This window comes from Takifugu flavidus, chromosome 7 (genome assembly GCF_003711565.1).
Source record: "Takifugu flavidus isolate HTHZ2018 chromosome 7, ASM371156v2, whole genome shotgun sequence".
In the NCBI taxonomy this organism is placed as follows: domain Eukaryota; kingdom Metazoa; phylum Chordata; class Actinopteri; order Tetraodontiformes; family Tetraodontidae; genus Takifugu; species Takifugu flavidus.
The window spans coordinates 5178320-5194960 of NC_079526.1; the positions used below are offsets into that span (position 1 = coordinate 5178320).

General features: G+C 46.2%; 2 protein-coding genes across 5 annotated transcripts in view; both read right to left on the reverse strand.

Moving 5' to 3' along the window:
• The window catches only part of ralgps2 (Ral GEF with PH domain and SH3 binding motif 2), a 46111-nt gene extending 31681 nt beyond the window's left edge, over positions 1–14430 (reverse strand). Inside the window, exons 1-5 of one of the 4 annotated variants that reach the window (XM_057039072.1) lie at positions 14232–14430; positions 1942–2028; positions 1581–1707; positions 1353–1460; positions 727–777 (exon numbers count right to left, since the gene is read on the reverse strand). In XM_057039072.1, the coding sequence (XP_056895052.1) occupies positions 727–777; positions 1353–1460; positions 1581–1637 (216 nt within the window). In that variant the 5' untranslated portion in view covers positions 1638–1707; positions 1942–2028; positions 14232–14430. Of the gene's footprint in view, positions 1–726; positions 778–1352; positions 1461–1580; positions 1708–1941; positions 2029–12391; positions 13318–13765; positions 14010–14231 lie in introns of those variants that run through there. The other 3 variants (XM_057039075.1, XM_057039073.1, XM_057039074.1) reach the window with 3 other exon arrangements.
• A 554-nt stretch (positions 14431–14984) lies between these two features.
• On the reverse strand, positions 14985–16617 carry LOC130529171 (cytochrome c oxidase assembly factor 7). The gene is made up of 3 exons (XM_057039151.1): positions 16222–16617; positions 15981–16121; positions 14985–15622 (listed from the first exon to the last, which is right to left on the reverse strand). The coding sequence occupies exons 1-3, from the start codon at positions 16325–16327 to the stop codon at positions 15177–15179; spliced, it is 693 nt and encodes a 230-aa protein (XP_056895131.1). The 5' UTR covers positions 16328–16617; the 3' UTR covers positions 14985–15176.
• Positions 16618–16641: the final 24 nt, after the last annotated feature.

The following is a 16641-nucleotide window of genomic DNA, read 5'->3' on the forward strand; positions in this document are numbered from 1 at the left end:
GAAATTGTACGGTTTTATTCTCTGTCCCACAATCAGATCCAGACTGCTTTTGTAATTGAAAAGGCAAAATCATTACCAGGAAATAGGAAACAGCTGCACAGACTCTATTCCAGCACCGCTCTGCTGGACTTAAAAGATGCATATGAAAGAATGTGCTTGGAGATGCAGGACAGGACAGAAATATATTTCCAAAACATGGATAAATGGCTGTGTGAAAAATAAACCTGAGACTTCCATCTCAGTTCCATATGCACTATAGGGTGGACTCAACGTTCTCAGTGAACAAGAAGGTGAAGTGTTGCAGGATTGAAGATATAAATGTTATCGATGCTGTCACATAAAATGTCAGAGAAGGAAAAATTTGCAGGCGCGTTTGACTCTTGCGACAAAATATCCCTGAAAGAAGAAAACAGATCAGACTTTGATATTAAATTCATAATTCATTGATCCAGTAGTTGTGAGGTCAGCCTCAAGGTCAAAAGCTTTGGCTTTAGAAGGTGAATTCTAAAGTAAAAGCCTTTTTGAGGCTCCTTGCACATGGATGGTCCAGCAGATGGAAAAACCCAAAACACAAAGAAAACCATAAAACTGAAATCTAATAGGATCTGACTGCAACATAATGTGCCCTTGTGTCATTTTTATAGCTCTTGATAGCCTAGACCTTTGAGAACATCTGTGTATAAAAGAGTACACAGTTCTGTCTTCATTAACTTGGTAGCCGCTCACCTCTGGCTGGATGGCTTTGAACACACGAACGTCCATGAGAGTGATCTGGCCCTGGAGGAGACCAAAAACAACAAAGGTTTGTAAAACATCTATGCGACAACACAATTATGGACAAATATATAAAAATTGGTTACGAATATAACGAAGGGGGAAAACAGATAAAGAGCGACCTCTGCTGGTCAAATGCAGATAAAGCGCTAAAGTTACGCACAGTAAAGAAATGGCCGTCATTATCCCGTGCATTTTAAATAAATTACATACATACAAATCCCGTAAATATTGCATTATTTAAAACAATCCATACAACATAATTACACTGTAAACTTGAATACACCCATCTGTTATTCCTTAGAGAAGCCTGAGAAACATCACTCATCACAATAAATGGAGGCTAATTCATCACAAAGTGCTTTTCACAGTTGACAGAGAGATTGTGCAAAGACAGCCTGGGGGAAATTCATCTGCGGCTGTCTGGCACTGATAAACATCATCAATTATTACTGATCCACAATCTGACCTGATTTCCCCCTGACATCCAGCTTACGTCAGCGTTTTACAGCTGATGCTTCACGCATGCAGAGCTGAAAGGCGGCGACAATCCTTGCAGACACAAATACGTGACTTACGGCATATTGCTCTGGGGTGACTTTAAGTACATCAAACACGACTGCATCGAAACTCTTCTTCAGGTCTGAAGAGCCCCTTTCGCTGAGAGATTCGGAGCTGCTGCTCTTCTGCAGGACAAACAGTTACATTTTAAAGAGGGACAGAAAAGCTGAGCATTATTGGTGGGGAGCTACACAAAGTTTAAACCCCCAACATGGTGGGATAACAGGTAAAAATCGTGGCCTCACCTCAGAGACAGCAGCAATGGTGGTCGCGCTTGACTGACCATTAGGGAGGTCCATCATTCCCACACATCTATCTCTAGTGCAGGAGATCGTTCATCCTCCTCAAGTTCTGCAAAGCCTGCTTTGCTTTCTAAAAACGCACACAAAAAACGCTACACAATGAAGACATTTTGCAGGAGACATTGCAAACCCAGACACGGACGCCTGCAGAACATATCAGCAGCGGCGCCCCCTACTGGCCCAAATACGAAACGCTGAAATTTCGCCGCATTCACACATTTGAGGCAAAAAAAACTGTTCTCTAATAAGAACCAAATAGATTGATTTTTTTTCTCCATACAAAAAGAATCCCAATCATACTCACCGGCTGTGTGTCAAATGCACATTGTGTCCGACGAGAAGGCAGTCTGTTGTCACCGTCTTTTTCCTGGGTTTCACTTTTGACTGATTTCTGCCGAGAGCCAGAGAAAAAAGAATTGAGGACAGAAGGCGTCATAGTTACTCTTAATGTTTACAAAATCGGCAAATTTAAGCCAGGAAATAACTGCAGAGTCAATCTCAGAAAGCAGATACACAACCACAGCAGAAGCTGCTCCCTTTAGGTGGCACCACGTACAGAACCTTTGATCTGATCAGCTTAATTTAACAGCTAACTTGTCCATCTATATTTCTTACTCAAGTTAGCCAGTAGGTGTCTCACTGTTCCAGGATTTAAAACCTCTGTTGCGCTCAGCTGCACTCAGTGCTGCACATTAGCAGACGCCTGCCTTTAGCCAGCAGGTAGGGGCCAAAGGTCATCTCATCTCCTCCAGGTAATGATGCTGGACTTGACTGCAGGGATCAAACCTTTCTGACACAAATCTAATGATCCCTTTAAGCAACAAAGAAAAGTATTCGCCCGCAAAAGAAAATCCCCAAATGTTTCGCTCGAGACAAATCTTGAAGTGACTAACTAATCTAAAGGTAATTTACACGTGCATGTTCCTCAGAAACCGTGCGACTAACTCAAACCTACAGTCTGTGTCACTGTCCCGACAAGCTGCGGCTCTATCTACCCCCCCCCCCCCCCCCCAGCAGTGCAAACAGCTTCTGGCAGCAGCCTGTTTGTACCTGTCGGCTGTCACTCAGTCTGTCCCGTCAGAGCTAACCTGTCCATCACAACCCGAACCGTCCGGGCCGGGCTGACGTTTCGACGCCTTGCAGACACCCACACCTGCAGCTATGTAACACCTCCCCCGTCTGAGTCACGGCTCTCCTCGCCTAAAGACTCCGGATGAAAAGCGCTGCGGTCCATACGCAGGGAGCCAAGATCTAATGTGTTGGTGGCACACTTCCATATAGCTGAGCTGCTCTTCATGGTTGCATCCAGGAAATAAATGGTATAAATAAACGGGGTTTTTTTTGCGTTTGTCATGGAAAAATGAGTTATTGCTGCAGGACAGGATAAGTGGAGCAGGATAACACGGGAAAACGGACAGGAAGCACTATACAGTAAATCCTGTCGGAGCTTGTAGAGGACCGTTGCCAGTTATTCTAAATGTGACTCAGAATCCACCTGGATTTCTGCAGTCTGCTTTTCCACACTCATCTGCATCCTGCTGGCAGGACGTACATACAAGTGTTGTCATACGCCATCGTGCGTAGGCAGCAAATCTGTGCACGTGACAGCTCCCGTCCGGCAGTGACCTTTTACACTCCAGACTGATTGTGTCTCCACCAGCTCCTCCTTCTCTATTCTTCCTCATCTACTCTATATGAGCATTTACATTTATACATTATATTCTGACCCAAACTTCTCTCATGATTGATTGCACACTTAACAAGCATTATGACACAACAGATTAGGACACAAACCTGTGTCAGGCATACATGGGCCCACAGTGGGGACAGTAAGAACCGGGCTTTCGAACATACTGGAGCGCAGCAGACTGGCCGAGCTTTAAATCTCATTTACTTCTGCGTGTGTCTGTGTGTGTGTGTGCGTGTGTGTACACATGTTTACCCACCACTCCATCTCGCCGAGGCACAGGCTCCCTCCCACGCATAAACACAAAGGATTAGTGTGCTTTAGTCTACTTAGTGTGTGTGTGTGTGTGTGTGTGTGTGTGTGTGAGAGAGATAGTGGAAGAGATTGAGTGAGGTTTTTTTCCAGAACTGTACTCGAGTGTGAAGGTCAACAGAAATTTCACTTTAGTGAAGGGAGTGATGACAACCGCGTTATGTTTGGGGTCTGGAGCACATAGCAGCCATATTACCGCTGCATTCCGTCCTAGGATTGTGGTGCTTCCCAGTCTGGGCCGAAGCATGCGTTGCAACCCTCCCCGATGGCGCCTCTGTAACATATGCTGGTGGAAATGCACGCCTTCTGTCTGCGATGCATTTGAAATGCACGATACAGCTGCGGCAAAGTCGAGGAGCTAAAGTAGGTCAGTGTGCTGAGCCGAGCTGGGAGAGATGTGACAGCCCATTCAGCTGTCCCCTTTAACACAGACAGCACAGCCAACAGGGGGCATTTGGACTGTCAGGAGCTGCGTCCCCTTCAAAGTTAGAGCGCGTGCTGTCTTTTTCCAGCTAAATAAGCCGTCGTATTCTTTAGGGGTCTGTATATTTTTCAAGGAATGTCCACACAAGCTCTTAGAGAAGCAGGCCTGGCAGTTAAATTTGAATGGGATGGGAATTAGAGGCTGGCATGTCTTCTGGAATCCAGGAGGCCAAAGAATCATTAAAGAAGAGAAAAAAGTGACCGGGATGAAACGTGGAAGAGAAGAAAATTCCCACCGAATGAAGGTCAAACCCGGCAACAGTAATGATACCAAGTCAGAAAAAACGGGATATCCAAAGCTCGGTTTTACTAAATGGCAAGAGGAGGATAAAAAGCTAAATATAAATCCACATTATCTTTTAATGCAAAGCCAAGCTGGGCGCATCATATCCGAGAGCCCCGTCGATCTGGCGGGGGGGCCAGATTCATCAAACACGGCGATGCCGTGCGTCTCACGGCAGCGTTCACTCAGCGGGCACGTCATTAAAGCAGAGGTGGGGTGTGCTGCCAGCAGGGGGGCAACGGGAGCTGAGCCCTCGCCTGTGTGTGTCGCTGTCAGGGGATCAGGACTAACAGCCACTTCACACCATCACTTAACATGCCGCCAGCGTTCAGATCGCCCTGGAGGTCAGTAAAGCTGTGCCGGAAGATCACGCCATAAAAGAAGAATTCTAGTTTTCGTTTAGCTCTCATACTCAGGACAAAATCTGAGGAATCATGTGGTTTGATAGCTTAGCTCGTGGACACAGGATTTAAAGCATGGTTAACGGCGCCGTGCCTTTAAACCAAGACTGCACGGGTAAACTGTGAGTGTTTGGATTCATGAATTCTGGAAAGACGCACATTGTTTTAGCATGTATAAATATTAAACAGCATCTCTAATGCATTTAAATCTATGCTAAGTTTGTATTAATCTGAACCCAAAGTTTATATAGTTGTAATGTGAAATAAAGACAAGTACATCAGATGATGTGTAGGAACAACCGCGCTCAAACTTGGAATGTGTTTTAATAAAGCAAAGTGAGAGAAGAAGTGTCAACACAGCCGTTCCACAGGTCCACAAATACATTCAACCACGTTCCCAGGTCACATTAGAGGGAACTGCAATGAAGAAATGCAGAACGAAAAACGCGGGATGCAACATCAACTGTTCAAATCCTCAAAATTAAAGGGTGAGGTAGAGGAAACGAACACCAAAGCAGGCAAGTAAGAAGAAACAAAATCATCCGGCATTTTGAAACAAAGAGATGTTGAATGGGGGGGGGGGGTTGCCAGTGTGGCTGTGATATCTATGTGAATGAAGTGAAACGCGTGAAAGGGGCCAACAGGTTGTTCTATGAAAACTGATACATAACCGACCCCCATGAATCTTTATCTACCGACCAAATGAGCCGGAGGGCTGCGCTGCCACGCTGTTGTGGGGTGGCATGTGGCAGCGCCCCAGAGCGGCAGGCTGTCACGTGTGGGCAGAGCCAGGCCCTGCAGACAGCCGGCATGTCCCAACTGCTCACATGCCAGTTTCTGCCTGATCTGTGCCTCAAGTAGGAGTTGGACAGGAAGCCCCGGCACGAGTCCCAAAAATCTGCCAAAGCCGGGACGACCCGGAAGGGAGACGGATGTGATGAGCAAAAGAAAGGGCAAAGGAGACCGGAGGAAATGGAGGAAGTGGGAAGCTGGTAGCGCCGGTGTCCGCAGGGCTCCACACACAATTAAAGTGGAAGGGGCAGTCAAAGACTGTGGTGTTTAGAGGAAACTGATAGCATCTTGATGTCTTCCTCTACGAGACTCACAGGACCAACTCAAAAAACAATCGACGGCAATAAAACCGACTCAGCGAGAGCAGTCCAACAGCACTTTAGGCCCTTCACTCACGGCTACTGGGAGAACTGGAATGTTTTATCATTAACCCAATATATGTCATTTCCTTCTTAAATGTGAGACATTTAAAAAAAGAATATGTTTTCACCTGCAATATTCCAGTGTATTAACCCCAAAAAAAACAATTTATATGTTTTATAAATATGCAATAAAAAACGAACTTACGAAAGACGCTGTAAAGGGACATAGAGGACATAAAGGAACCAGGAGGGTCGGTGCTGGATGGATATACAGAAAACGGCTCTCTCACCTTTAATTAATGTGATCGCACCTTCGTGACATTCCCCAAAGACTCATCTTTGTGCGACACCTGGTTTAAGACGTGTTGCCACATGACAAACACACGCATTACACAAAGAAAGATCAGAGCCTGTCAGCGTGAACCCAAGCAACCAGAAATATCCGGGTGCTAACTGGCCAACGCTATTCTCACATTTCAATAGTACTTTGGTTTACTAGGCTGCTTATTGCCTTGATTTAAATGATCATACGTGCACAAAGACTAGTGCGACTGATTGTTTCCTGATGTTTTGTGTTGCGCCAGCAGTGATATCAAGTTATTGATGGGGCGGCGTTGCAACAAAGTCAGAATGTTGGCGTCGTGGCGTCGTCCTCTGAGCCATGTTTACTCCAAAACTTGCCTAATGTTGGAGGAATGATGTCGTATTGCAGGATGTTTTACTGCTGCCGGTCCAAACAACCTCCCTGCCAAACTTGGAGCGAGTCTCCAACATTTTACGAGGATGTTTTATGAGGTAGAATCAGATTAGAGATGTGGGGGAGTCTCATCCTCTTAACCTCATCATTTACCAACAAGTTATTTTGGCCTCTGCTCAGCATGCTTAAATATTTGACATCTTAAGAGCATCAGCCAATACAAAACTATGGACTGTAATCCGGATGATATTGGGATTTAATCCAGATAAACTGGCTGCACGTGTGAACACCAATGTCAGAGGTCAATTTTCCAACCTGCTTTTTAGTGAACAAACAGATGCAGAGACTCAAATCTGCTGTTATATGACCTAAACCCTCCATCCTGCGTGTGAATATGAGGCCTGCTCGGCCCAACTCTGAAGTAAGACAGGGTAAATACAGAGGAGTTTGCTGGGAGACTTTAAACTGGCTTAACTGAGCAAGACTAAGACAGCAGCCACTCCTAACAGCCTCCAACACACACACACACACACACACACACACACACACTCACGAGCAGCGCTGCATGCATGACTTCCCCAACAAGGCCCTGCCCTCCCACAAGAGCCCGATAAAATGCTTAATTACAACTTGAAAAAGAGGGGGCGGTCGAGGGGGACAGTAAGAGGAGGGTTTGGGAGAGAATGCAACAAGGTGAATCTACAACTGGGTTCCCGCCAACAAATCTACTTAAAAGACCACGTTGGTCCTTAGACGCAGTCAAACATGTTCTACGCCCGTCCACACACGCGGTTGTTTGCTCTGAGAGTCCACTGGGTCAAAGGTCAACAGAGAAATAAAACAATAGATGGGAAGGAAGGCGGAGGAATAAATAAAACTGGGCCAGTCTAACTTCCTGAGAGGGAAGGAAACAGAGAAATGAACAATACGAACACAGCGTGATAAATTCTGTCTAATCCCATCGTGGCTTCCTAATATGGTGACTCGCCTCCTCATCTGATAGCATCTATGAAAGATTTGATTCTTTTATCTTGCAGGAACATCACGCTGTCTACCTCATTTAGTGTGCGAGGGTGCACGTGTGTCAAAGAGAGGAGCAACAGCTGAGGCCAGAAAAATAGCCATATCTCTTCAGCGCACCCCCCCTAGCAAAATGCATGTGCTCCTCACACCCCTTTCCCTCTGCAGAGGCTGGGGATTTCTATAGCCGTGCACGCACGTCCACAGCCACCCTACAACGTGGCCAAGACACACAGCGCCAGATTGAGTCTCTATTAGCCCCTCAGAGGACGGGTACAGACAGGATGTGTGCGCTACTAAACGTTCATCCATCGTCTAAAAATAGGAAAGACATTGTTTCCAGCCTCCAATCTCTTCCTACCTTCCCTACCAGCAGCAGAGTCCCAGGATAGCTGCTAGCTACATGTAGCTGTTTTGCTGTAGAGCTACAGTTTATGCACTTCAGATTTGTGTGCAAAATGCTGTTATGCTACTTTGACTGGCAACGACAAAGGACCTTGGAAAATCCTTGGCATGTTTCCACCAAATTTACCCTTGGAAAAACCGTTCAGCCACCCAAAACGCCCCCTAAAATATTACACAGCTTGTTCAGCTTCCCCGGAGAAAGTAATTGAGCGTGGATTTAGCTCTTCGACGCGAATGGATCCGGTCTGACACATGTTGAAACAAATTCATGAAAAGTTGAAGAATCTTAAGCCAGATTATCAGAAGCTGTTCCTGGAAATGTTGGTGGGAAAAGAGGCAGACAAAGTTCATCACACCGCTTTTCCTGTTACCGACACAAACCCGGCGACCTTGGGCCTGCGGGTCTGCATGTCCAGACCTGAGCTGCAGGAAAACTGCAGACGTCAGGAAACGGGCTGTCTCGGTCAAACAAATGGGTCAAACAAATGGCACACAAAGAAAAACACAAGCACTTGAGAAGGCTATTCACCTGTCAGTGGAGTGCTGGTTCTAAAGGCAGGCGGAACAGGTGTGGAGAACACAGCCTCGCGCTCAAGGACTCAAACCCCACAGAGAGCCGGAGGCAATCCGGAGGTCGGTGAGGTCATAGGGCAAATGGAACATTGATATAGATCTGGGAAATAAAAAAGTTGCCCCTGACTCTCCCACCCCCGCTGCAGCTGTTCGCTACTATACCGGGCGGATCTTTGCTTTCCGTCCCAAACACAGGCATTTATGGGGGTGAAAGAATTCAAAAGGATGGAAAAACAGGTAGAATCCTGTTTGTCTTCGTTTGATCTAATGTCTTTGGCAGCATTTGGAACCAAGTTCAAGGGTTTCCATGACACAGCCAAGGCCCAGCTCTTAGTTTCAGTCCTAAAGCAAAACAATCAGACAGATAAATGGCGCTGTGTCGTAAGACCGCAACGCTGTCTCCAGCAGCGGCAGAGACCCGTGGATCCAAACAATATGTAGGGGAAGCACAAGGGCGCGGCAGGGCTTTGCTGAAGCACAACTGGGCCGTTTGTGAGCCCTTGAAGAACAAAAACGGTGGCAATTTGGAAGATAGTTGGGGATCACGCAGATGCCTCCGCCTCCAGACCGTTTAATGCCAAATTCTCCTTTGACAGGATGTATTCCAGGACACTGCCGTATAAACCTTCGGAGCAGAAGAACAAAACTGCACCCTGTAACGCTGCATCATTGCTGCATCATTAACATATGCAACTTGTTGCACCACTACTGTGCAGCTTTTAGGTGTATCATCAGGTTCGAGGCTTGTTATTATCCAAATACTCATGATCACATGATAGACTCCTGATCCAGCCAGGAGAACACAAAAGAAACCTCATAAACATTTAAATAGCCAACAAGAACAAGAACTTGGAAGAGTCACACCACATAAGATCTGATGATTGAGGGAAAATAATAAATTGCCTTGGATAGTTGTCTCAGCTTGTCTGAGGGATCCAGAAAAGTTGAAACTGTCCTGTTGTCACTGGTCCCTCATTTTAAAATCAAATAATAAAGTCATCTAGTGTTTCCTGGGTTTGCCGTGAAGTGAAACTGTCACATGACACAAGAAGCAACAGCTCCGGGGGACTATGTCAGCTGGACTCAGACCCTCATAGCTGACATTCCATCCCTCTTTGGCTGAAGGAATGAGGCCTTCTACTGTAGCCCTGTCCCTCGCCTCACCTTTGACCCCTTGAACTGATGACCCCAAGTACCTACAAGTTGACAGGCAACGGTGATTAGTGCGCATCAGCTGAGCAGACTAGACTGTGGCCATGAAGGGCCCACTATCACACCTAAAGCCCTCCGTCTTGACAGTGTACGTTGTGCTGATATATTAGCGGTCTGATCGCGTGTTAGCCCGATTATTGGAGCTGTAGTGAGAGCAGAAGGATGGAGGCTCTGCAGCTTCATCTCAGGCCACATACAAATGCAATGAAGAAGTAAGTCAAACATCACCAAACAAATGTGGCAAGACTAAAAATAGCCCCAGATCGTGCTCACGAAAGGGAAAGCAAAACTTGCAAACACAGTAGCACAACTGTTAGCTCTGCCTAAGGGCATCAATCATGTAAAAACGACATTTAAAGCGTAAAATGTTGGGTCCTCCGTGTGAGAGGGGCTGAGCCGTCAGTCACGAGTGTGTCCAGCTGCTCTCGGGGCTTCTGCTTCTCCTCAATTGCCACACGGCAGCAGAAATGCCGTAAACAATAACAAGAAGCAGCTTGACATAACTTCCTCAATTGGTGTTCTGGGTCAAGGCTCGGCTCATTGTGAGCTCTGACACAGTGTGCTGACCCGTCACAAAATGCCTGCCAAGGCAGCCGTGGTGTGTGTCATCACCGTCTTAATGGCACGATCACACAACCAAGACAGATGTAAAGATCTGACAAATGTAAAGATCTGGCCAGATGTAAAGATCTGACAAATGTAAAGATCTGGCCAATTCTGGCCGATCACGCGACTCAACACTAACTGACAGTGTCTAACACTAATTATAAAACAGAAAGGGGAATTCATGCTATTTGATTGGTTCTTGGTGGTGGTATATTGAGCGTATATTTTACTGATATTATTCCGCGTCTGAGCTACGACAACAAACTCCTAGCTTTACTATCGCTAACTTTACTGATGGTGTTTATAAGAGATTTACAACAACTTTGTAAATTGGCAGACAGATTTTAGTGGCGACACAATCCACAGACGCCCACATTGATGTCAGGAAAATAGAAATTCCAGAAAAGCCAATGTTCTTGTAACAACAATGTGGTCCCTCTTTTTTTTTGTTTCTGTTTTGTTTTTGTGTGCCCTCGCGTCACAAATCTTTTATTTTGATTAAACAATTTGAGATTGCGTTTCCTTGTTTAATATTAAAATTGTTGGAAACCGTTTTATAAAAGCAACAGAGGACAAAGAATATTGTTTAATTAAGGTTTCCAGAAACTTATTTACCTGAGTGAATTATGCACAGGAGGGAGTGACCAAAGAAAGGTGCACCGTCTGCTCCTCTTAGCATCTCTTCTGTTGCTCTATTTTCTATTTAAGATCGAAAGTGAAGTTTGTAGAAATTAGATAAACCAGTTTACAGCTGTAAGTAAACATGGCAGCTAAACAGAGTTGGGGAATACCACACTTTGTTCCACCAATCAGCCCCACCCCTTGACAATTTAGGGGAATCTGAAAACCTTTAGACTGAGGTTGAGGGAAGGTTATTTCTCTGGGTAATTCCAAATCCAGGGTAGATAATGAAAGTTACTGTGATGGAAAAGAGGCTGTAGGCAGTCAATCATCCAGTTTGTCAAAAATAGCATCCAAACATGAACACAGAGTCAGATTTCTGTATCTTTACTAGAAAAGCAGAAAATTCTAGGTCATATTCTATTCTCAAAGTTTAACTATATTCTTGGATTTACCTTTAAAGCATACACCTAAAGTCCAAACACCCTTGCTGCCTGACATCTGGTGAGAAAAACTGTTGAACTACTGTTAATACCCTTAATATTGAGACTGGGATTCGTGATCACAGAGAAAACGCAGCAAAAAGGAGGCAGACAGATCTGATTTCAACATGTAGCGTCACAGCCGACGAAGGCTTTAGAGGACGAGCGTGACGACATGTGACTTCGCAGTTCCATCTGTGCAGAATGAATGTGCCAGACACAGGCGTAAAGTTGCCCTGGCAACAGAGCAATGCTGCTGGTTGGAGGTCACGCGGAGGAATTATGCAGACTCCGACACCTCCCGAATAGCAAAGAGGAGCACAAACCCTGTTGGACCCAGGAATGTTTCACATAAACAGCAAAGCGCGTGATGTAAGGCAGAGTGGAGAACCACGGCCTGACGAACACCAGCCGCTCGAGCTGATGACGCAAGCGCGCGCCGGCCTTTTATCCCTTTTCCCTGTAAACACGGCGCTCTGATACAGAGGGGAGAGTTTTCATATTGCTCCCACACAGATGTAATCCCCAGCTAATCACATTTATGGGCCTTGGACGGTGCAGCTACACCAGCAATGCTGAACAGATGGGCCCACAAACGCACGGCATCTCCAGGATTAGCTTGGCCGGAGGTATTACAAGGGACGCTAATAAGTAGCCGGTGTTCAAATGACACCAAGGGGAGACTTACACATGCAGGTAGGGAGATAAAAGAAAGGAAAACAGGCATTAGAGCTATCAGGGTGCATCAGAAACACAGACCAGCGTTACAGCAACAGCGATCAGCCACAGATGAGAACATGGAACTGCCTCTAACCTACCCCTTCAGGCAGTCACGGTGCTTCTTTTTTCAGGCAGCAGATCTGCAACGTGACGCTCTCGGGGCGAGAGACAAAGAACAGGATGGATCCAAACATACAGTCATGATTCACTGCAGTATTCTTACGACACCCGTGCACTCTGGACCTCAGGGCGACGGCTCAGGCTACCATGGTCGACGTAATATTCAGGCGTTCGTACCGAATCCCAGTGAAAGAAGGAGCAGCACTGGGAGTGTTCGATTAATATTTGACATGATGATACTGACCGACCTACAGCCGAAGCGTTCGGAATCGTCTTCATCAGTTGACACCCTTCTTCGGGGTTTAGTCAGTCTCAGACGCGCGTGGGTTAGAGTCAATGTCTCTTTCTTAAACCAACCAATCAAAGAAAGTCTCACTAGATTTGTCAACATGACTTTACTTACAGCCTTATTTTTACTGGTAAACACACTCTTGTGTCCAAAAGAGGACCTGGCTCATTTCACTGCGAAAGCACATCAGCCACGCGCTTGAGCCGATGACCTCTGGGTCATAGGTCAAGTGCGGGGGACATTAGCGCCGCACAATCACCCCAAATGTCACCGACGGTCCATTAGATGACACAAATGAGTGGAAATGGGAAGACAGCAAGGTCACGCTGGACAGCCCAGGTAACGTCGAGGAGGGTTTTGTATAAAATAACCGCAAAAGCCCGAGATTTCTGCGGGCTGCGGTGGGAATATGCATTCACTGCATGTCATGACTGTGAATATTCATAAATTAGCAAACAAGCCTCAATTATAAATGCACTTGGGGGCACTTCAAGGTTGCACGGACTCTGCTGTCAAACCTGGAACAGAGTGCTTCAACCAACAAAGATATGATCTCATCTCCGTCTGCACACCAGAGCTGGGATCACAAAAAGAGGCACCGAACTCTCAGATTACCCCGGCCAGCCATGTAAAAACCCCACAGAAAAACGCTCTGCTTCGTTCGAACGCTGCTGCCGAGTCAATATTTTGACACCGACCAGCTGAACTTAAGGAGGATCCTGTTCAGTCCACCTTCAAGTTTGCACAATTATATTAATCCGCTCGTCTGCACACTTAACAGTCTTCCAAGCCCCCCAAAAGATAACCTCAATATATGCCGTAGATAAATCGATGCATGCTCCGTTGTAGACAGTATAGTTCGTGGGTGAACCCACGCCACACCCAAAGCACTCCCCGGAGGGCCACTGTACGGGGGGGGGGGGTTCACCGCCGATAAGCTATCAAAAACTAAACCCTTTGTGTGATATGGTCGTTCGGTTAATCTAACAAACACAACCGATCGGATGCAATCTTGCGGAGCGGCAAGTAAAGACGAAAGCGGGGCAGAATGAGCCGCACATACCCAAGTCGCCCACTCTTTTTGGGAGCAACATTAGCGCCGCAGCTGTCGCTAGCTCGACTCCGGGGCTAAGTTAGCTGGTTAAAGTGGCGCACGGTTTATTATGAAGTTAGCGACGCGTCAAACTCCCGGAGGGGGGGGGGGGGTCCCTTCATTGTGTTGGCAGCGGGGGCGGCATCTTCACGTGGTCGGAAGGGGGGTAAAATATGGGTTCGGTTAAGCAAATTAGCGACACGCTGCAATCAAAAAGCGGTGCGCGTCTGTGCGGTTAGCTCATCGGCTCCTCGCTGCCTCTGATTCGAACTGACAACGGAACCCCCCCCTCCAACCACCGCCACCCCGCGCATTAAAATCAGCAAGCGCACAAACGCTTCGTGGGACTGGAACGGTGCATTAGCTAGCTTCCTCTTCGGCCGAGGCTGGGGGGGTTCTGCACACAAACTTTGCCATTCGCTGTAGGGTAACTCACCAAAGTGCTCCGCTGTCCTGCGTCCGTCTGGTATAATCCAGCGGGGACATCAGAGGAGAGCGGCGCGCAGTTTTGGAGGCTAAAGATTCAGATCACGACGATGCGCCTTCAACAGCTGTGTTCTGTTTTGAATGGGGACCGAGCAGCGGGCGGAGCTTCCACCGGGCAAACCCGAGCAGACCGCCCACAATCCGAGGCTCAAACGCCGGCTTGGTTCGGGCTCTTACGCCTACTTTTTCCACATCTACTGTATCTACATCTACGCCAGAAAATCCGGCCTCGGATGAGTGCCAGCATATAGTGCAAAGTTCACGCCGCGTATATCGAAGTGAGATGAGGGACTTTTGAATTTGAAAAAGGCGGAAAAGGGCATGGCTTTGGTTGTAGCGCCCCCGTGTGGTCAGATAGAAGTAACGTTACAGTGGCTCGCTCCTGGTTATGATGCCTTCATGGACCAAGTCTGTTACTTCTAGTCGGTTTCTGTTTATTCTTTGAGGAGCAATACACTCGTTGCCAGGCTCATTGTTTTTTAGACAACGACAATAAGACACTAACAACGGTGATTTAAATATGCACATTTCACTGTTGGCCAAAAATGTCTGGACCTACATATGTTGGATGGATGCATTAATATGTGCACTTTGTATTGTATATTCAGCATAGTTAAAGTGTATTTTTTTATTTATGGTTTGGCTAATACAATCAAGAGTTGTAAACCACATATTTATCATGTATGACAAGATGTGTCAAAAATTAAAATTCTGCTGTTTAATGTTTCATTTTTAATAGAATACAACAGACATTGTTACATTTATTTTTACTATGGAGACAAGCAGTGATGCTGATCCCTGAGAGTTTTTCAGTCTGTCTTAAACTTTGAGTGCCGAGTGTTTTTGGTTTTACACGTATGCACGGATGAATCAGAGTGGTCAAAGTTGGTCCCATTCACTCGCCAAACTTGAGCTGCCTCTCTTTCAGAAAACTGTGCAGTTGCTTGGCTCGGTTCTTCAGCTCCTCCGCTTTCTTCTCATCCTTCTCCGTACCGTCTCCCAACTTGTACATCCGACTTGCGTTGGCACAGCCCCACACATGTCCCAGCTCACAAGCTTTCATGGCATAGGTCAATGCTTGAGTCATATCTGGTTTCAGTCCTTTGGAATTACCCTCAATGAACAAGGTACTGAGGTTGAAGCAAGAGGGAGCAAAGCCGTCGGCACAAGCTTTCTCATAGTACTGCCGAGCCGCTGGAAGGTCCGGACCTCCATCAACCGCACGCCCATCGTGAGCCAGCAGTCCCACATTATGGCAGGCGTCTATGGACTTCTTTCCGCCAGCATTACAGGAACGTACGAAGCAGGAGTATGCAGTTTTCAAACACTCAGGCACCCCACCTGCAAAAACCATTCAAATGAGCCAAGAGTCAACATCTAAATGAAGGATATCTATGTGAAAACACAAAAGGTACATTTTATTACATCAACTCTGGAATTGTTTCCAATATTTATTCCGGGCACGTGTACAGAATAAGACTGGAATAATCATTTTTCTATTATCAGATATGATGTTTTTCTGGTTCTCTATTGTGTAGTAAATGAATTAAACATTATAGGAGATCTGCATTGGCCCCAAGACGATGTCAGAGGTGCAACAAACAGGAATGTCAAGCAGCTTGCAGCTCTTTTGCGTGTACATTTTTATTTTGCAATGAAACCATCACCTTCATTTGTGTTGTCTACATTATCTTATTACCTTTGCCTGTGACGTGGTAGGCGCCCAGTTTGTAGCAGCTCTCTCCGTATCCATTTGTTTCACAATTATGTTTCAAAACCTGTGCTGTCGATTCATAATTCTTCTTTATTCCTTCCAAATAGTCTGCCAGACGTTGGCACCCTAAAACACAATAATAAATGGAACATCGCGACACATTATTTGGAGCTTTTGCTCGGTGTTTCAGCACCGTTGTCATGTGAACAGCGCAGCTAAATGTTACCTTCAGGGTCCTTTTCTTTGTAGCACTGGAAGCTGTATTCCACCCCTATGTTGTCCAAAAACTGCTTCACCTCATTCTCGTCTTCGAAGTTTATAAGTCCGGCCATGTCCTCGCTTTGATCACCTTTATTTCAACAACAGTCGCTATTATGAAAGGTTCAGCATCGGTCGGATCCAGTTCTGCGAGTGACCTTGCCAACGAGTTTCCTGGATTTTTCTATAAAAATCGCTTTGATAAAACGTAAAAGTATATATCAAGTGGAGAATCAACGCTAAGGCTCCACAAATTAAACAGAACAGTTTAAACTATCTTAAAAATGAGTCTGTAGCCTCAGAAGACCCTAAACGTGGTCGTCTACCCAGAGCCTTCCTAGTTCCGTAAACTCCCTCCCCGGCTTCCGTAGTTCCGCCCCCTTCGCTC